Source organism: Antrostomus carolinensis, unplaced genomic scaffold (assembly GCF_000700745.2).
Source record: "Antrostomus carolinensis isolate BGI_N321 unplaced genomic scaffold, ASM70074v2 scaffold10727, whole genome shotgun sequence".
NCBI classification, from domain to species: domain Eukaryota; kingdom Metazoa; phylum Chordata; class Aves; order Caprimulgiformes; family Caprimulgidae; genus Antrostomus; species Antrostomus carolinensis.
In genome coordinates, this window is record NW_010326651.1 from 9507 (window position 1) to 29908 (window position 20402).

Consider the following 20402-nt stretch of genomic DNA (forward strand, 5'->3'; position numbering starts at 1 on the left):
CATAATGTTGGTTGGTGGCTGTCATATACTGGAATTGTCATAAACAACACTGCATAGATATTACCACTATTACCAGTTCCTAAAGGTATGGGAAGATTGCGCTGCTGATGTGAAGACTGTCATATGGAACTAACATGTTGTATATGAGAACACTCAATATTCTCTCCTTCTGTATTTTTTCTGCAATTCAGAACTGGAGCTACAATACAGCAGAACCCCTGCAGACAAAAGTCTTAGAATATAAGTAGCAGTTACAGTGTTCACTGAGACTTGTATAGGACTTTCAGAAATTAAAAAAAAATTATAGGTACAAAGATGAATACACAATCAGATGCTTTCCAGGAAACCTTACAACAGTGCATAATTTTTCAGCTTTTTTCTTCTCTATTTAATGAAAGTCTTCTATTATGCTCATTTAGTTCTTGAATGCTTATACACTTACTTTTCTTCAGGCTTGAGTTGTATAAAATTAATACTGGAAGAAAAGAAGAAAGAGTATAGCAAGGAGCTGTTATGGCAAACTACCACTAGAGAAATAAAAAGATGTTTTTCTCTTACATTACTGTCACTTACATACTGCCTGCTATTTTTGATGGGCTAATGGTGTTCTGCTCCTCAGCCTCAGGGTCATCATTAATGCATATTATCCTCACACCACCCTCTCAAAATTACCAAATCCTTTCTCAATCTTCCATTAAGCAAACTTTCTGCAGACAAAGCCCAATCCCAGCAGAACTGAGATCTTTTCTAGAATGAGGAGTGCTGTGTATCAGGAAGGCTGTTCACAGGGTTGGATATAGTTTTATGGCACAGTGACTACCTTTGTCAAGAAAGATATGGTTGGAAGTCATCTTCATATAGAGGATTCTTTTGCTACCTGAATCTTCTGACTTGCTCAAATATGGAGTGAATGTGGGGGTCACAGAGGTTTCTTTCAGCTGTTGTTCTGGAAGCTGCAGAGAACAATCTCTTTCTTCCTTTCTAACCATTGTGCTCCTCAGAGACAGGTGGAGCTTCAGGGGCATTTCCTCACTTGGTCTAGACTGATCTTCCCACTGGAAGATAATCTCAGACAGAAGAATGATATCTGAAGACTCTGTGAACCCCCACAAGGTAACTTTTTCCTAACTATAATTCACAGAAGACACAGTTTATTCAAAGCACCTTTCTCACCTTCCTGCTCTGCACAGCAGTCTTGGAGAATCACTGATTTGCACCTTCTTGTTACTGAATTAGCACAGGGCAGTCTGGACACTCATCTCCATTGCAGCTGGCTGCGAACTGTAGCAGACAAAACTGCCTGCCCTCCCTGCGCACTGCTCCTGGGGATGCCTGAGCAAGGCCTGAAGGGGAAAGGGCAGGAACTCTGCAGGTGCCATCACCAGCTAAGAGAACAGTGCCTGGTATTGTTGCAATCCTTCTAAGCCCAGGTATCGACCGCACTTACATGGTAATCTAGCTAAGAAAGGAGACTGACATCACCCTCAATTACCCTTTATTCTTTTCCTGCACTTCTTTAGCCCATATGTGATTGCCTCCCAGTTAAGCAAGAGGGAAATGTAGTGATGCAATGAAGGGATTTCTTTAGCTTTGAAGAGTTTCAGAGAAGCATAGCCACACATGAAAATGTACTACAGAAAAAGGATGGTGAATAGACATAAAATTCCTGTTACATCTACAGTGCATACCCTGCCAGTAATTGTGACAGGTTTATTGCTGAGTTCGAGCCTGAGAAGTCAAGCAATTTGGAATGAGTATTTTCCTTCATTACAAAATGGCAAACATCCAGTCCAATAAGGAGATCCTGTTTCACTTGGACTGAGGTTGGACTGAGGGAGCTTTCCATGTTGTGCCATTTTCCCTGCACTTGCAGCAAGGCTAGAGAAGAAAGCACAGACACAGAAATGCTAATGCAGTTCAATGGAAGAGCTGACATGAAATCAGGCACTGGGCTGGAAGAGTGCAAACCGAAAGCAGGTACATTTGCAACCCTCCCAGGCTGGCAGGCACTGTAACACCTGTAAGAGCTCCTGGAGCTATGCCTATTTTTCTTAGATACAGTGAAAGAAGGGAACAAGGGAGTATATGACAGCTGAGAGGCAGACAGGTATATACTGGCAGGGGTGAGGGGAGCAGCTGCTACTGCATATCACTGGGGACATCATTTACTTACAGTACAGCACCACTGCTCACCTCCTGCCTACGCACTGAGAGCCATCATCAAGCCCATGTCTTTCCCTGCCTTCATTGTTGGAACCTCTTTCTTCCCTTGGGCCTCAAAAACACATCGAAAACACAGCAGCTGAAGAGATCTCCTTTGCCACAGGTCTGTTCTCCTTTTTCTTATATCCTTTCACCAGTTCTTTTTCTTACCACCCCTGCCTTTGTTCTTAAGGGTCAGATCTCTGCCTTCATCCTACACATCCATTCACATTTTCTCCACCCTTCCCCATCTTCACTACACCAATGATGGGAGCAAGCTATTTATCGTGACCTCACACGTCTTCATGTTGCCCCCTCCACACAAGCATCTGCCGTTACCATTACCCTCTGCTCTTGTTCAAATCTCTCTGCAGAATTGATACTTGCCTAAATTTCTTTAATATAAATTAAGAGATACACAAGTAGTGTTGATTCATATTTAACAAGAACAAAGGGAAAATGGTCAGTGGTTTGCAAAAGCACAAAGTGCAACTGACATCCCCATCCTACAGTTCACTCTTTGTACTTCTGAAAGCTACAGCACATACACAGTATGATTTTAGTTGGGTTACAGCTCTTCCACGTCTTTGCTCTGTTGCTAGTCTTAGATTGTCAACAACTCAAATAAGGGCCCTTCCTCCAGAGGAGAGACAGCACATTGTGGATATTGTTTACAGAAATTAAAACAACAAGAGGCAATGAGGTGGCAGTGGGCAGGCTGTAATGTACCTGTGGGCCACTTTTAGTCCCTGTTCTAGTAGTACTTCTACCTGTTTTGCAATTTGGGTGAGCAAGGATGAAGCAAGGGCTCTGTTACTCGGTGCTGATAATTGTGCTTCACAAGCACAATTGTGCTTTCGTAACCTGCAGTCTGATAAGCACTAAAGAACAACATTCAATTCCATATTACTGTTGTTTATGCTACTATTCCTTCTGTCACAGCTACTTTACCTAGATTTGCAACCACCGTACAGAAGAGATGTGCTCTGCAGATGCCCCCACCCCGCTATCAGAAGCACAAACAAGCCGTTCAGTGCTCTGAGTCACAGCGTCAGCCCACTGCTCGTTTGGGCTGATGTCATTGCGATCTGCATTTCCCAGGCAATCTGAGCAGTCTGCCTCTCTCTGATGATGACAACAAATGGAGGGAGAACCTAGAATTTCCAGATCTCGAAGAGGAGGGGAGGATGGCCTTATTACTTTGGATGTCCTCACCATCAGTGCCCCTAAGCCAGAACAGAACTGCTGAAGCCTAAGATTTATTATTTTATTAAAACAAGCATAGGCAGTTGATATTGAATGGTGCTGGTACTAAATGCTGCTAATTGCTAATGTAGTAGCATTGCTAATCTCTAATCATCTTTCCAAGTGGGAAACAGTTGACCCAAGGCCCCATTCGTCTTCCTTGCTCCTGTGATTAGAGCATATTAAATACTGAATGCCAAAGCTTACGAAGGTTTGAAATGCCTTAATGCTCTAATTTGGTCAATTTAAGGACTTGGCAATAAGAGGGCAACATTATCAGTGAAAGTAAAACATGCATAGTTAGAAACTTCCCAGAAACCCTTAACCCCCAAATCTACTCTGAGCTTGTGAACTTCATGAGGATCTAACCTGGGATCTCCCTCTCGCCAATAACATAAAATACATTTAGTGATGAATGTGATTTGGAAAACATAATTTGTGGAGAATATATATGAGTTGATCCTTACCTTTGATACTCAACTATATCTCAGTACCTGCTAGTATTCTTCTAACCAGCATTAGTAAGTACTGGATCACGCCTTAAAATAGTGTCTTTCAGCTTTGGGGATTTATCTTCATTAATAAATCACTGAACGATGCTATGTTGAATTAATAGTGGCCAGCACCAACACTTTTTACCTGCACTCCTACTTAAAGTTCAAGGAAAACATTCTGGGTCTGTCCTTCTTTGAAATTTATATTCCTGCTCTATCACATACTCCAACGACTTCCCTTATTAATCACAGTCTCTTAAAAAGAACTGTTCAGGTTTTTTTGTTTTTTAAAAAATGTGAGAAGTCTTATAAGTAAAATAGTAATTTCTATGCTAAATAAACACAATATTATTTTGTTTAAATGGGCTTGCAATACTTACCACAAACACTTTGCTGTATGTAAATATGTTCCTTAACTATAGAAGAATGCAAGGTTTTAGATATACAAACTATCTAATGTAAAAGGAAATACTACAATTCACTTTTTGCTATGTGGCAAATGCTCTAAACAGTGGCATAGTACTTTTCCTCTTGTAAAAGTAATAAACGCAATATGTTTAAAATTTCTGAAAAGCAGCTGCTGAATTATCCATGCCACATAATTCCCTTCATAAATATAATTTGAATACACATTGTGTTTTTTTGCCTTTTCTGCTTCAATTGAAAGGTTGCTCCAGAATCTCATTACTTATATTTAATATTAATTATTAAATATTATTAATCATTAATACTTAATATAAAATATCTAAATTTCTAGACAAAATTTATTCATGGCCAGTTTATATCTATTTACTCTCATGTCAGCATTTGCCTTCAGTTTGAATGCCTCTTGCTCCCTTGAGTTTCTCTCCTTATTGTCCTAGGGACCACTACCACACCTCTTTCTCGGCTTTGTTTTGATAAGGTTTGCTGAGCAAATTCTTGAACAGTCTCTGTTCTGTTTTGGTGGGTTTTTTGTTTGGTTTGGTGGGTTTTTTGTATGTTTGGTTGGTTTTTCAGTTTCAATCTGTATCAGAAATCCCTTGGAATAACCTGAAATCACATTTGCTTTTTTGGGCCTTTCCCTCTGCACCTCCCCCACCCGCCCTCCGCCTCCTCCCCAAACCATATCACACAGTCAACAACTAATATAGACTGGTCCTCTTCTTTCTTGGCTGGTATATTGTAGAAACCAACAGGAGAAATATGTGTATTCTTTAGCCAAGAGTTTGATCAGTTTTCCACCATGAATTTCAACACATTTCCATGTTCTCTTGCACACTTTCTGTACTGACAACTGTTCCTGGCTTGGTGTCAAATTCCATAGGCATCTTCTTATTCATACAGCCCAATTATTGAAGAAACTAATGAGCAAACTAATTTTTAAAACTTCAGTAGGAAGTTCTAGCTCCAGCATTTTCCAATACTAACCTATTTTGAATGTTAGCCCCTTTTCTATTTATCTGTATGTCCCTAATCCCTCTCCCTGCTTTCTCCTCCTTAAAGCCTTGCATACTCTATGGCACCTACTCAGCTCTCTGCCCACATCCTCTCTACCCTACCATTCTCTAAGCTCTCCATCCTGGCTCATTAAATTTTGTGTTACCTCTGCATTTGCCTTTCTTTTGTCTCTGGTCTCATGCCTGCCACAATCTCTTTCTTTGCCCTTCATATTGCTATATCCCTGTGCATATACATCTCTTTATTTTCCTGGTCTTACAACTATATATAAGCTACCTCTGTCATTTTCTGTCCTGTACACTTCTGCTTCCATTTCATTGTTCCCACATGCTCCCTACCCTGACCACACAATATTCCTCTTTGGTCTTTTGATAGACCTGACCCTTGACAGCAGATACGGTCAAACTTTGTCCCGGGCTGCACGATGAGGCCCTACTGGCACCAGGCTCATAGAGCAGTCCAGCTGTCTGTGGGAGCATGGACCCACTCTCCAAGTAAGAAGATGCAGCTGAAGCCACTGGTCAGCTGTTCCCCACCCAGCCCAGAGTAAACCAAGGGGACACCAGGAAAGACCATACCATTTTCCTCCTGGCTCCCAATCCCTTTTCATACATCTGAGGAACTACCCTGTCACTCCCTGGGCTGTGTCGTGACTTTGGTGCACAGCTTACAGAGTCAGGAGGCTTAGTTCCCCCACCTTATTGTGGTTTCTGCCATACAGCTCCCGTTAGCGACTCCCGTCCATTTCTATACTTCATTTCATTTTCTGCCTCTCCAGTTTCTCAGATCTCCTTCATGTATCCTCTGACTCTTGCATGTGCAGTGCAGGTACAGCCACTTTATTCACTGCTACACCTGCACCTCATGGTCACTAGAAACAACTATATATATTGAGGACAATTCAAGAGGGACAGCACTCCTGCTGTATGTTAAAGCTACAGGTGGAAGCATTCATCTCACTGAATCCTAGCCCACCTTTTGCAACACTGGAACTATGAAAATAGCAGCTCTTTTTGATTAAAACAGAAGTTTTTAAAGGTGAGGACTACAGCTCATGTTCAATACAGCAACCCAGGGAAACTTCCTTTACATTGTACGGTAACAGAATAAAAGCAGTCAGGTCAGGTGCCTTGGCTGGCAAGAGCAATGTACCTTTCTGCACCTTTGTGGAAAAAGTATTTTGAAGTGATGATTAAGCAAACTGAGCATAACTAATATTTCACACTTACCCTTGCAGTGAAGTCCACAGCAGCACCCCGATTTAACAGCAATGTAGCTACATTGATATTTCCATAGTGAGCAGCTATGTGGAGGGGAGTGAACCCACTCTGTAAAAACAAAAGGAAACAAAGCCAATAGAAACTTTTTTTTTTATATATATTTCATTGGTACTCCAAAATTTGTATCATATCACTGACAAAAGCTAGTAATAGGAGTCTGCTGCAAGTCACCATTCCAATTCTGTACAAATTTTCACTCACTGATGTTTATTTATAGACTCTCAGAGAGTCTAAACAAAATCATATTGCTATGCAGGAGGGAAAAAAATTAACATAATTATTCTTGAAGACCAGAGTAGAATAAAACTTTCAGTTATTCCAGAAAAGCAACAGTAAAACAATTGAGTATTAAAGCAACCATCTGTCTTTTATAAGAAATTAATTTCTAACCAGAAATATCTAGTTGCTAACAGTATTATGTCAGTATTGCAAGTTAAATCTCTTAGAGATTCTTTGCAGAAGTTCAGATACAAGTCATTTAAAGATACTTGCTAACTGTTTTTTATAAATTCAAAGTAGATGCAAATGCAAACAACATCAAAGTTGATTTTAAATTATTAATATGGATTTTTTTTCTTCCAAGGATTAGTACCATAAAGATCAGGCTCCCACTGTGGGCAATCACACTGGGTTATGTTCAGACACCATGAGTGTCTGAACATCCTAATTAGAAGATGCCTTACTGATAAAATTACTTCAGCAACTTATTTTCATATTTAAGAAGTTTTACTTCCCTTTAAAATAATGCTAAAACATGCAGCAATTCCATCAGTCCTGCAAAGTATGAAACCTTATGGGAACTAGATGCATTTCTAAATTGTTAGCAAGCCATGCTAGCTGCCACTGCCTTGCTTTGGGAGTTCTGCAGGTATAAAACCATTCTCAGATCATTCTATTTGCTGACACCATCAAGGTAAGTGTCATGCAGAAGCCTAAAATCAGATCTGGATGCACAACATGACAGGGTTGTCTGCAGCTCTTAACATATCTGATAAACATATGTTCCATGAGAATCCCTGAAAACTCCATCTTACATAATATGGCCCTTTTATGACAGCAGTTAGTTCCCAAGAATGCTTACTCTTACTTTTAAACCCTAGTTTCAGCTGCAGAAAGCCCTGGTATCTAAACTACAGTCTTCTCTAGCACATGCTACTTCATTTCATCTAAAGCAGGTATCTAACCTATAAAAGGCAATGCAAAAAGGAGGAGGAAGAAATGATGCAGCAGCACTAAGTCATGGAGGAATGATGATGCATATATATATTTATATATACCTCTGTTGTTCTATTCACCATCATCTAGGTTAACACATTTGGAAGCAAAGAAGGGGGAAAAAATGAACGGTTAGTTCACCACTGGTGATATGGATGCAAAAAGCTTCATGACTGCTACGTGGCACAGCAGCTCAGATGACAGCACAATCGGCATACAAAGGAAGCTCGACTGAATGGAAGCTGAATGATCAAGTATTTTGAATGTTAATTGTTACATGTTTACCAAAGCTCTTAAAGTAGCAACTGCACAACCAACCAAATTACTTAATTGTACAATGCCTATAGCACACCACTGCAGAAGTGGCTTTCATTCCCAGGAGAATAATTCTGATAATATTTTGCTTATTATTTTCCACTTGCAAAGTTTATACAGCAGAAATTAACCCTGACTTAAAGAAAAAGGGAGTGGGGTAGAAAGAGGCAAAGGAAGCAAATGAAACATTATTCTAAGTCACACACTACAGGAGAAAGTTATGTGTAACTGCAGCAAAATACTTCACACTTAGGAAGACCTTCACTGGATGTAATACATGTGGTCAGCACTTAATAGCATCAGATCTTTTTTCTTTTTACAACTGACCTTTGACTCCACATCGGCATTGTGGTCGTTCTGCAGGAGCAGAGCTGCTGCCTTCGTATCATCCTTGCGAGCAGCGATGTGAAGGGCAGGAAGACGGACTTTTCCCTTTGTATCATTTTCAAGCAGCAGTGAAACCACCTGGTCATGACCTTGCTGCAAAGCTACTGCCAAAGGCGTGAAACCATCCTGCAACATACAATGGGGACTCTCAACACATGTTCCAAGCTTGCCAGTAGGTGGAAAGGGAAAGGGAAGAGATCTCAGCTTTAGAACAGTACTAGCTCAAATTCAAAGGCAAAGTGTAGCATAGTGCAAATTAAAAGTACCCAGCAATGACACTGAAATTGGAGTAAAGTGTTGGTGAACCAGGTCCCAAATGGTTCACTCCAGACTTAAATGTAAAATTATAAGACACAAAGAAACAAAAATGATTGAGACTTGAGGAAAAAAAGTGTGAAATTACTTACCAATTAACAGTTACATAAATAAGTATGCGTATAATAAAGTGTATAATTATATAAAAGGTATAAAAAGATAAAATATTAAAATTAAAATTGTTAATGATGTTTCCATAGCAAATTATCATCCATTCCCCCACAGCTACAGCTTATATTGTATGTTTCTTAAGGAAAAAAACCAAACCAAAACAAAAAAACTTTAGCTCTAATCCTATGATATATTTTTATAGGTGGATTTTAAATCAAATAATATTTGAATATGGATAACACATTTTGCCATTATATCAATTATTTTACTACAACTTCCACTTATGAAAATTTATATGGATGTGATGGACAATCCCCTTACAAACAGAAATTATTTCCTTTCAGACTAGCAAATAGCCAACCAAGGCAGCGAAGAATAAGAAACATGAGAAATAGAAGATTTTTGTTTAATAGATTTTAGAGCAGACTCCTCAAACACATTAGAAGTACAGTCTGAGATGTTTTTATAATTTTATTTTTATAGATCCTTAGAAAACTAAAGAATGAAAGAGTTGTCATTTAGATTTTGCTTCTTCTCAAACATTTAAGTGGCATTCCAATCCAGGAATACTTTCAGCTTTGTCCAAGATAATACCCATAAATCACTCAAAAAAATCACAAAAGCAAATGACTCTGCTTGGCATATTTATTTATTACATTTGACTCTCAATCAATATAACCAAAGCTTATATTACCAAACTCCATTTACAGTTCAGTAGTTAAACATCTTCTTTCACTTTTCAACTACTTCTGTCATGGTGAAACTGTAAGTGTTAAATAAAAGCAAGGCAACGACACAGAAGAATGTAGATCCTCACCCTATGTCAAGAGTGCAGAGTTCCAGTGCTGACTTTTTAACTATTGGAACTAAAAGAAATGTTTTCAATAAAGAATTTCTCTCTCTGGCTTACCAAACAAAGAGCATCTCAATTTAGGAGGAGAAACAGGAGGAAATCTGAAAAAGAGCATTTTTTCCAAATTTTTTTGGGGGGTGGCAATCACTGAAATTCCTTCAGTCCTAACAAGCACTTTTTTTTCCAATAAATTTTTTTAAACTCATTTAACTACAGCCTTCCCCTTTGCCTCCAGCTCACCATCCTCATCACCCCCAGTAGCAGGACCTCGTCCATGAGCAGTTCCTGGGCTGAAACAACCACACAGGCTGCGGACAGAGAGCAGCACAGGGTGTGAAAAATGCTGTGTAGCTCTGAAGGCCAAAAAGCTCCCTGAGCATCCCCACAAGAGGGCTCTGGCAATAGCTACACAGTTCCTGCAGAAATGGAGGCTCTTGCCTGGAGAAACCCAGAGTGCGACAGCTCGTGCCTTAGTGACCCGGAGCCATTGGCTTCCTGGTCTGTTTATGCAGCTGGTGGCAGTGGCACAGCCAGCCACTTCACAGAGAAAAGTGGGTTAGCTATCTACAATATCTTTTTTCACTGAGCTTTCCTTTCTGCTTAAAAAATGCGAGTAACAATAATATTTAAAATATATATATATATATCCCAGGAACACATTTTCTCCTTTCCTTAGGGAAAAGGGAGTGGACAAATGGGAGGGAGCACTTAATTTCAATCCCAGAACAGCTGCCATCCCCTATACTCCCAGTTTCTTCACTCTGACGAGAGTTGTCCATCATTTCAGTGTGTGCAGAGATTACTGTACGAAGGCCAAACAAACTGCAACCAAGAAATTACCACCAACAAGAATGCATTTCCACCACATGCTCTCAGAAGATGACAACTCAAAAAAAGCAGTTGTGAGCAAGTACCATGATGTCAGTACTATAATTAACAACTGCACTTTAAAACATAAGGCAAAGCCCACTCCAGAAAAAAACAAAACAAAACAACCCCCCCCAAACTAAAAACAATTTAAAGAAAATAGTTGGTTCTGTTTTTTACTTAGATTAAAATACCTTTGTCAGAGAACTTAATTTTTCATTAATATTTAGCAAAGTGCCAATCATGTAATAACAAAGGCTTTTGCACTTACAAAGATGAAGATCAATCAGATTTATATGAAAATTTGGACCAAGATAAAATAAAGAAGCATCCATAAGCAACTATCACAAAACAAGTAAGGCAGTAAAGGTAACATTGTTTTGCAGTCTGGTATCTTCAAAGGAATTCTCCATGGATAAAATTAGATTGTACCTTATCATCAAGCTGAGTTGGAGGGAAGCTCAACCTAAACTGACATATAATGCTCAAGGGAAAAACAATACCAAAGGAAAAGAACCAACTACCCATGCACAATTTTAAAATTTTATGTTTTCAGAAAATCATACAGTGGCAAGAATATCTCCAAAAGTCTGAACCTATTGTACATCTCTGGGGTCCCCATGACTTTTGTTTCCAAGTTTTTACAAAACAATAGAAATATAAATAATTATAACTAACTTTTACTGATTTTGAAAACATGATTTTGATCCATTAGTGATTCATTTTTTACAGTGCTGACTTCAGAAGAAAAGATTCCATACGTACATTATTATACCGTGATATTATGAGGTACAGTGATGCAATAAACGAATTTTGCATTTCATATTTTGCAAAAAGTAGGACTTTTTCAAATAAACATTATTTCCTTCATGGAATCAGTCCAGATAGAGCAATCATAATTTAATAAGTATTAGAGATAGCACATACTGCAATATATATATATATTTTTTTTTTTTTTTTGTAACAAAATCCTAGAATTAAGAAAACTGAAAATTCATCAGATTAAAAAATCTATCTCAATTAAGTACAGCTATTAATATTTTTATATTAATAAAAATAAATAATATTTAATTATTTTTCCTTCCAGGTTGCCTTATTTGAGTTAAGAGTTACTTTTTAAAGCAAGATATCTTTATTCTAGAAAGATCACAGAACACCTTCAAGGACAGACCATGCATCTTTCCGTCAGCTTGAAAATGTCACCGCAGGATCAACTGGAATAACTAGGAGCTACTGAGAGGGTATCACAATGGCAATAAATGCAGTTCGGAAAATATTCCAAGCACTAAGCAACCCTGGGTTTTCCCTGATGTCCCAGGGCTGGCTCCAAGGCACAGGTAAACAGTTGTCCTTGCTTTATGGTTGTCCTCCACATTACTCACTATTTTTAAGGAAAGCACAGTGAACTTTCATATTATGCACACAGCTTCCCTGTTCGAGCACTTACCCTGAAAGATTACCAGTTATGACTAAGAACACACCTATTTTTAGAACTGTTTCTAGTTAAAGTAATTTTTAATTTTAGAAATGGCAAGAGATGGTTTAAATTGCTGAAAAGCCAGTAACTCAGTTTTCATTAGCACACTTCACAGAGAGAAATTTTTATTGGTCTATAATTTTGTACTTAAAAGACTAGTTTGATATAAGCTGTCAAGAATCACTGCTGAAGTACATTTTACTTTGTTCATAAAGTGTAAAATTAAAACTTTTACCTCTGTGGCAAGGCTTTGACTGGCACCATTGTCAAGAAGAAACTTAACAACCTCCAGGTGGTTTTCTTGGGCTGCCATATACAGTGGAGTGAAACCATTCTGAAACAGGAAAACAAGAGTGTAAACACTCCACAAATACTTCATACATACCACAGATCTGCCAAACTCAGGTTGATTAGGAGGAAACCAAATAAACTGTGCACTGACTTGGCGGTTAATGACATGATCTCCCTTGATTTAAGTAAAGACAGGAGAAGGGTAATATTATTTAAAAGGACACAGTAGAATTTTTATGCTGACCAGATACAATTCCCATAGCTAAGCAAGAATACTTCCTTTTATATCAGTTGTGAAGTTAAAGTAAAAACTAATCTGGACAGATCATTTGGTAGAGATGAGTTATGACTCCTGATAAACACAGCCACAGCAATGGAAATGCAAAATGGGACAGGTAAATACAAGTGTGTAGCAAAAGGAAGAGCACTGGCTCTTCAGAATACTTTCCAATTTTTTCTCTTCTTTCCCTTAGCTTTGACTTCTCTTTCACTTGTACCAGCTACTTATGCCTTTTGTCTTCTCAAAGAGCTGCCTTCTGAGCTTAGCCTGCTTGTAGTCACTGAGCTACTTCACATTTCAGGCACCAGGAGATCTGAGGATTGTTGGTTCTCAGTAGTTTGAGACAGAGGTATATCAGTGTTTCTGACCACATTAGAGCATTTCTCAAATTACGCTTGAGTGATTCAATCAATGCAATACAAGTATTAGAGGCTGCTGAGCTTAACTCAATCTTTAGCAAGTGCTTTCCTCTTACAGTCAATGCTTTTGTCTTTGCCCTAACCGTATACAGGTCACAGCCTTTCAGGAACTGAATTTTTGGGGATTAACATTAAGGCAATGTATTTTTCCCTATTCTATGCATTTCTAAAATTCACAGCTTTGATGTCCCTCAGAAAACAAAAACAGCAAAATGAAGTAATGAGAACTGTTCTGGGATCAAGATACCTCTAAAGGAATTTTTAGTAGTTGCAGATTTGGACCTGAAATTGCTTGGCTTTCATATAGTACTGCATGTCCCTTAGTTCAACAGAATTTTGAACCAGTGGTAAATACCTTTCATAGTAACAACTTAAAATGTCCATATGCTATTGACTGAGAGTTTGGTACTGCTGAAGCAACCAAAGCAGCCTCAGCAACAAGAATAGCAATCCCTTCCTCCTCTGATCTATCATGATACCTGTTTTTACCCTTCGCACTCTGGCATTACTCTGTCAGACATACCACTGCTAGGTTTTGCCAGATTCCTTTCCTTATGGTAACAGCATGGGTGATGACACCATTAAATGTTTTGGCCAGGAGGTCACTGAGGTTTTAGTGGGCTCCGTTAGGGTTCTGTCTTTCTTCTCACTATCTTCCAGATATCATGCCATTGGGATTTCTGTGAACCTCAGACTTCTCTTAAGTAAACTTCACGCAGTGTCAGCTGCAGTGAGAGTAGCAGCTTCCCTCTTCAACTGCTCCCTCCAAAGATCTCCCCCAAGACCTCTCGCTCTACCACACACTCTACCACCAGAAGTAATCACTTCTGGTGATTACTCTGGAGAGTGGAGAGAACAAGGAGGAAAGGAAATACAAACTAAAACAGGAGGTAAACGCTAGCTAAAAATAACAGGTGAAACAGAAGAGAGATTTCATCTGGCTTAAATAACAGAGAACTTCAGGAACTGCTTCCATATGACTGGGTTTGGCTGAGAGTATCAGCACTTTCACTTCTGCAGCGTGACCATGGCAGATATTTCGGCAGATTGGAAGGCACAGGGAAAGCATCTTAGCTATTCAGCTAGAACAGTTACAAAGGACACTGACCTAGATTTTGCAGGAAACCAATGGAGCCAAACAAAGATGAGCTGAGAAGAGTTTGGCCGTATATTTGCATCACAGAAAAAAACATCAACATTCTGGGCTCGGGAGAGATGAAGGAAGACCATGGCCTAAAACCTATAGCAGTGAATTTTGGCATAGTTATAGTAGCCACAGTGAAAACAGCTGAGACATATTTGACTGTCACAGCAACAGGGCAGAGTTGCAGGGCACACGTCCAACACAAGAGCACGCAGGAGAGTGCAGGTGACCTGAGGCCAAGCATGCAGGCTTCACTGGCAGCACAGACAAATAGGAGGTCAGAAGAAAGGACAGCTGGAGAGGAAATGGCGTGAACTGGATGTTTGATTCAAGAGGAACCCTACTATCAACAAGACACTGAGCAGCTGTGAAGCCACGTGTTTACAAGGCTTGCACAGGCTGCAAGGTCTGTTGCTGTTCCAGTTCTTGATAATTTGGTCTCTATTCAGGAAAGCATCGCTGCAACCATAAAGCAGACACTGAAGTCCTACTGGAGGCAAAGCCTAAAGTTAGCAACATGTTAATGCACTCTCCAGAAGCAAGGCCTAACGGTTTTGTTACTATACAGTCAAAATTCTACTTAATAAAAAACAAAGAAGCCAGAAAGTGATTGCTAATGTACCTAATATGTCACATTGCTGGTTATTATTATAGTGAGTCTGGCATTTTTCCCTATAATTTCATGGCATACTCAATATCTATTTACTAACTTAGCTAGAAACAAAGATTATTTTTTTTAGTTTCAAACATTTGCATTTAGAATGGAAGCAGGAAACACTTATTTTCAAAAAGAAAAACAAAACAAAAAAAACTTGGGTAGTCTGTGGGTGTGCCAAATTCAGCAGAACTTTATTCTAAGCTCTGGGAAGACTCAAGCGATGCTCAATACCACGGACAAAGCTGGTCCAGGGGCAGTCTGGTAACATGGTGGTCCAGGGACCTCCCAAAAAGACTAAACCCAATGGGAGTATCTCACTGCCAGGTATTGGTGTGGAATGGCCAATACATACGTCTCTCAAGCAAAGACATCAAAGGCATCCATAATGGGGGGGAAAAAAAAATCTTTAATTCTCATATGTTAGGAAAATAAAGGTAACATGTGGCAAAACCTTAGGGTGTATGGACAATGCAGTTACATAAAATGCTTACAATCTCAGATTATTTTTAGTTTTAGGGCTGAATACACAAGTTCTCAAACACAAGCATAAAATATCCTTTCAAAGTCATCTTAATTTCTTTAACAGGAAAACCACTGGAAATATTTCTGCTTTGTTTTGTTTCTTAACAGTCATGGAAGATTGTACTTAAAGCTACGTTTTGTTGTTCCCTTTAAATTCAAATTATATAATGCCTGGAACCAAATATTTCTGTATCTCACTAGTATAAAAGAATAAGACAGGAGAACTGAGTAGCCTATTTTCTTTGTCCAGGTAAAGGAAACAAGAAATAAAGATCATAAATAACTAACATTTTTGAAATAGATTCTATTAAACATTTTGCTCATATTATTTGAGAGATCGTTAAAAAGCCCCAATATTTCCTTAGAAGGTACATTTTTAAAACTTCCCGCTTTAAAAAACATTTTCTATCATGCTCACACCTTCATAATATAGAAGAATGGCAATACTGGGCCAGATGAGAAGACTATTTCTTAATCTGATTCCCTTTCTCTGACACTAACAGCCAGCCCCTGAGCAGGGAGAACACAAATGGAACAGGCATGCAGGAACACCTCCTATGGCACAGACACTCAGCTTTCAAAAATCTGTGTTTTCCGCATTTTTTCAGCCAGAGTTTTCATCTGTTTCATTTTGCTGCTTTTCTCTTAACACCAGCACTGTTTTCCCTTATGTCAAATTTTCTATAATTGACCTAAATATTCATTCAAAGGACTTGAGAAATCTAAAAGCTCTGTATACGCTTGCAGTACCTCCTTGTATCAGGGAAGAGGATGAGCTCACTTAAGCCTGAGACACTGAATTATGTGAAACAGGATCCCTTGCATTTGAACAAGTTCTCTCCCGGCTCTCCTATTCTATCAGTACCTATTCTGACTCTGTAACAATTAGCAGCTCCTAGGATACTGGAGGGCAGATCTAAGGCTGAAGGGTAAATGCTTTGCTGTGCTGCCTGTTACACAACCACTTCCAGAATCCTGCGTGTGCTTCCACTGGATGTGCTTCCACTTCTTCATCTCCAAGGGTGAGCATCTGTGTGGCTTCTAGACAACTTAAAACAGAGATGTTATTTTTATGCTTTCTCTGTTGATGAATGAAGTGGGCAACTTAATCTCAACTGATGGTTGACATCCTGTGTAGGAGAAGACCTGAACACAACCTGGCATTTCACTGCACTGCCATGCCTGTAGGGGAAAACAAGACCTGATATGTTGAAGGTACACTCTGACCATGTGGCAAGGGGTAGAGCAGAAGGGGGAGAGATGGAAGCATTAAAAGTTTTAATTTTATGTTGAGTTACAAGATGGGTATGAACTCAGCATTATACTCACTAAAATCCCTGCTTCACTAATAAAATGGCAGCTGTGTGTTTAAACTTTGTCCTTCCACCTATTGTCAGTTACCTATGTGGGTGGAACAGCCAAAAAATAATGTTTTTCTTTAATGTTAGCAGGATTACATTAATCTGACTGATTCTATCAAACCCTATTTTCAAGAGCCAGCATTAATACAATGAGACCTACCCAATATATTTAATAATATCACAGTTCATAAGGGGAGAAGGATTTCAATGTCAGCAAAGTTTTTGATAGTACCAAATAGAAAAATATTACTTTACCTGAGACTGTGCATTGACATTGGCCCGGTTTGTAACCAACACTTTGACTACTTCTGCTTGTCCAGCAAGGGATGCTATGTGTAATGCTGTGTTTCCTTTCTAAAATGAGAGACAGTAATATTTGAAAAAGTACAAAACTGGAGCTTGAATACATTACAATACTATCAAGAACATCTTCCACTTTAAAATATAGCATTTCTTACAATAACATACTGTTACTGAAAACATCTAGTGGGTAAGTTACTCTGGAAGACATGGACAGAAACTAAGACAGGAATCTACAGTTTTATCAGTAAACATCATCTTGAGCAACCTATGATATTTACTATAATCTAAAAATCTTCTATTAAAAAATTAGTGAGACCACTTCACCAGTGGAAAATGGACAATTACTGCTGCAGTAACGTCTGTAATCAGTTGGCTGACACTTTGTACCTATGACGTCAGTGTGATTAAGAGAACTATTAGATAGGCCTGACTAACCTTTGTTGCTGCATCCACACTGGCACCTCGCTGTATCAGTTCAGAGACAACTTCTACATGTCCTTCTTTGGAGGCAAGATGGAGAGCATTCAACCCATTCTGATTAAAAAAAAAGAAGGAAAAAAAGAAAAGCAATGGAAAAGATTGGTGAAGGTTTTCCAGCATAGCAAGCAACGTATCAGGAGACAAATTATTATATCCCAGTGAAAGGACTGCTTCCAAAAACTATTATTCTGTAAACATTACAGGAACTAGATTACAAGGAAGGAGTATGAATTAAGTCAGAATATACTAGCTCTGAGGTCTCAAGTTTTATGTGCTGTCCCATGATCTGATGTAATACAAATGGAATGAAAGATAACATTAAATAGCACAATATTCTCCAAGTGGAAATGAAATGATGTCTTGGTAAGGGGTAAAAAAAAAAAAAAAGTTTTAATTGGATAAAATATGTAAACATAGCTCATCAAAAAAACACATAAGGTATCACTGGCATGAAGTGCAAATATAAAGATAGATTTGAGAAACAGTGAGAAAGGTATTTATCCAGCAAATTCGATCAAAATATTACTCAACCTGATTTGAAATGTTGATGTCCACTCCACTTTTTAAGTAGTCGAGAGCCTTTTCCAAGTTGCCAGCTCGAGCAGCTCTCAAGTAACTTGCATTTGTGTCAGACTACAAGAAAAAAGAAAAGTCCCATTAGAAATTACAGCACAGTATAAAAATATATTCCCTTGGCAAACAAGTTACTAATGATACAACATATTATATACACCTTTAACTAGACATGAAAGGATCCCAAACTGCCTAATCAAATATGGGTCAAATCCTGCCCTCCCTGTGTATGCAAACTCCCTCTGGTGTAAATAGGCCATCCGCCTGACTGGGCAGCACAGGAGTTGACTTTATATATGAACGTGAATTATGCAGCACTGTCTAACATGTAAGGCTAGTAGCCAGGGACACATCTGGTACCCAGCATGGAAGATAAACATGGTAAGGCTCAGGATAGGACTCCGTGGAAACCACTCTGCTCTTTCCAAAAGTGCCACACAACCATTAATGTCCAAGCTGGACAGATCAAACCAGTACTGAGAGATCTCCCATGACAGATTTTAAAAAAATCCAAAATACTCAACATTGAAGAACTGGACTACCTGAATAAAAAAAACATGGAAAATTAAAGCACTTTACAGTCTAATATCTGATTATATTTTGTTCTATTTTCCCCATCTGCCCTCATTTTATGACACGTTTTATTTACAATATCTGTCCACATTCAGTGAAGTAGGCAGAAATCCCTAGGTACAGTGCCATTATCTAAACTGTATTTTACTTTTTTTCAGATCTTGCTTTAAAATAACTGTGCAAATTTGCTTTGTGATTACTTCAGCTTGAATGTAAGGATGGCAGAAAGGATGGTTAAGTCATGAAAGAGATCACTGAAAGTAATTCCCATCCCCCGAGGGTGTTAAAAGCAAGTTATGCAAATAACCACCAAGGACAGTTTAGATAATGCTGATCCTGCCTTGGAGCAAGTGGAACGAACTGGTTTAGCTTTCAAGAGGGACAAATCATATAATCTTTGATTTTGTCTGTGCCGTGGCTTCTCCTGACATCTTGGGCAGTCAACACTTTTGTGTGCGTGTGGGTGTGTGTGTGTGTGTGTCCTCTTCTCCATTAGTATAACAGGAATAACTGTCTTTTTTTTTTATCATTTTATCATAGGCTTACACCACTACAACTTTAAGTGCTTTATGATCCTTTAATGTTCTAAAAGAGTGCAACAATTACCTTTAGAGAAAAAATTAAAGGTAGTAACTGCTGAGAGAAATACAAAACACCCTGACACCAAAGTTCACTTATTCAGTGTTCAAATTGTTTGTTTGGTTTTTTCTCCATTCCCCATTTTCTGGATTTGCTATAGATTTCTTTCCTGTCAATGCAGCCACTGCAAACCAGATGTTCTGTTCAAGCGGGGCTTCAAGCCCATCTGAAGTTACCTTCACATGCACGATGAAGCAATCTTGGGCATAATGACAGCAAAATGGTAAGTGGGTATGTAGTCTGCTTTCTTCTTTGTAACAGGACAAGCTACAAGTCTATTTTACCAGTACTTTCAATACAACAAGGACTTCTCATTTTCTCCTCAGTTTTGCACACATGGCATTCTACTTTGCTATGGTAAATTACTAGCTTGCAACCTTTCCTGCTCTTAGTCATTATTTTCCAAGCACATCACGCTGATCATTACAAATCAGTTCCTGCAATGTGCTTCCAACAAAACAGCCCCCAATACCAATGTTTAATTATGCTCTATCAAAACCAAGATGCTACTAGAAATGACATGGTCAGAATTGTAAAGACTATGGGGAAGAACAGCTGCCTTGGGAGGTTCCACTTTCATTTGGAAGATCATCTGAAGTATACAATGCAGATGATTACAGGAGACAGGTCATATTCTCAGTGCTTAGCAACAGCAGCCACTGAGGTAAAAAACAGATCAGCATTTTATCAGCATTACCAAAGGTATGAGGGAGGACTTAATAGACCGGGAGCCTTTTTTGTCACAGTGTAATGGCATGTCCGTTTGGCACAGTCAGCAGGTGGACGATAATTAACATCAGCTGTTTACAGCTGCTTCTGGGCAGGGAAAGGATGCTCCAGAGAAGCTTGTTATGGAAAATCAGTTCCTGCCAGTCACATTAATGCGTGCCAGAGGAGAAACACTGCTTGTACTCAGAAACATTTAAATGTTTCTATTTGCTCAAACAACATGGAGGTA

General features: G+C 38.8%; 1 protein-coding gene across 1 annotated transcript in view; it reads right to left on the reverse strand.

The window, feature by feature from the left end:
- Positions 1 to 20201, reverse strand: part of LOC104527835 (ankyrin-3-like) — a 25507-nt gene extending 5306 nt beyond the window's left edge. Inside the window, exons 1-7 of the mRNA XM_010171653.2 lie at positions 20142 to 20201; positions 18191 to 18292; positions 17615 to 17713; positions 17132 to 17230; positions 12437 to 12535; positions 8519 to 8704; positions 6611 to 6709 (exon numbers count right to left, since the gene is read on the reverse strand). Of these exons, the coding sequence (XP_010169955.2) occupies positions 6611 to 6709; positions 8519 to 8704; positions 12437 to 12535; positions 17132 to 17230; positions 17615 to 17713; positions 18191 to 18292; positions 20142 to 20201 (744 nt within the window). The remainder of the gene's footprint in view (positions 1 to 6610; positions 6710 to 8518; positions 8705 to 12436; positions 12536 to 17131; positions 17231 to 17614; positions 17714 to 18190; positions 18293 to 20141) is intronic.
- Positions 20202 to 20402: the final 201 nt, after the last annotated feature.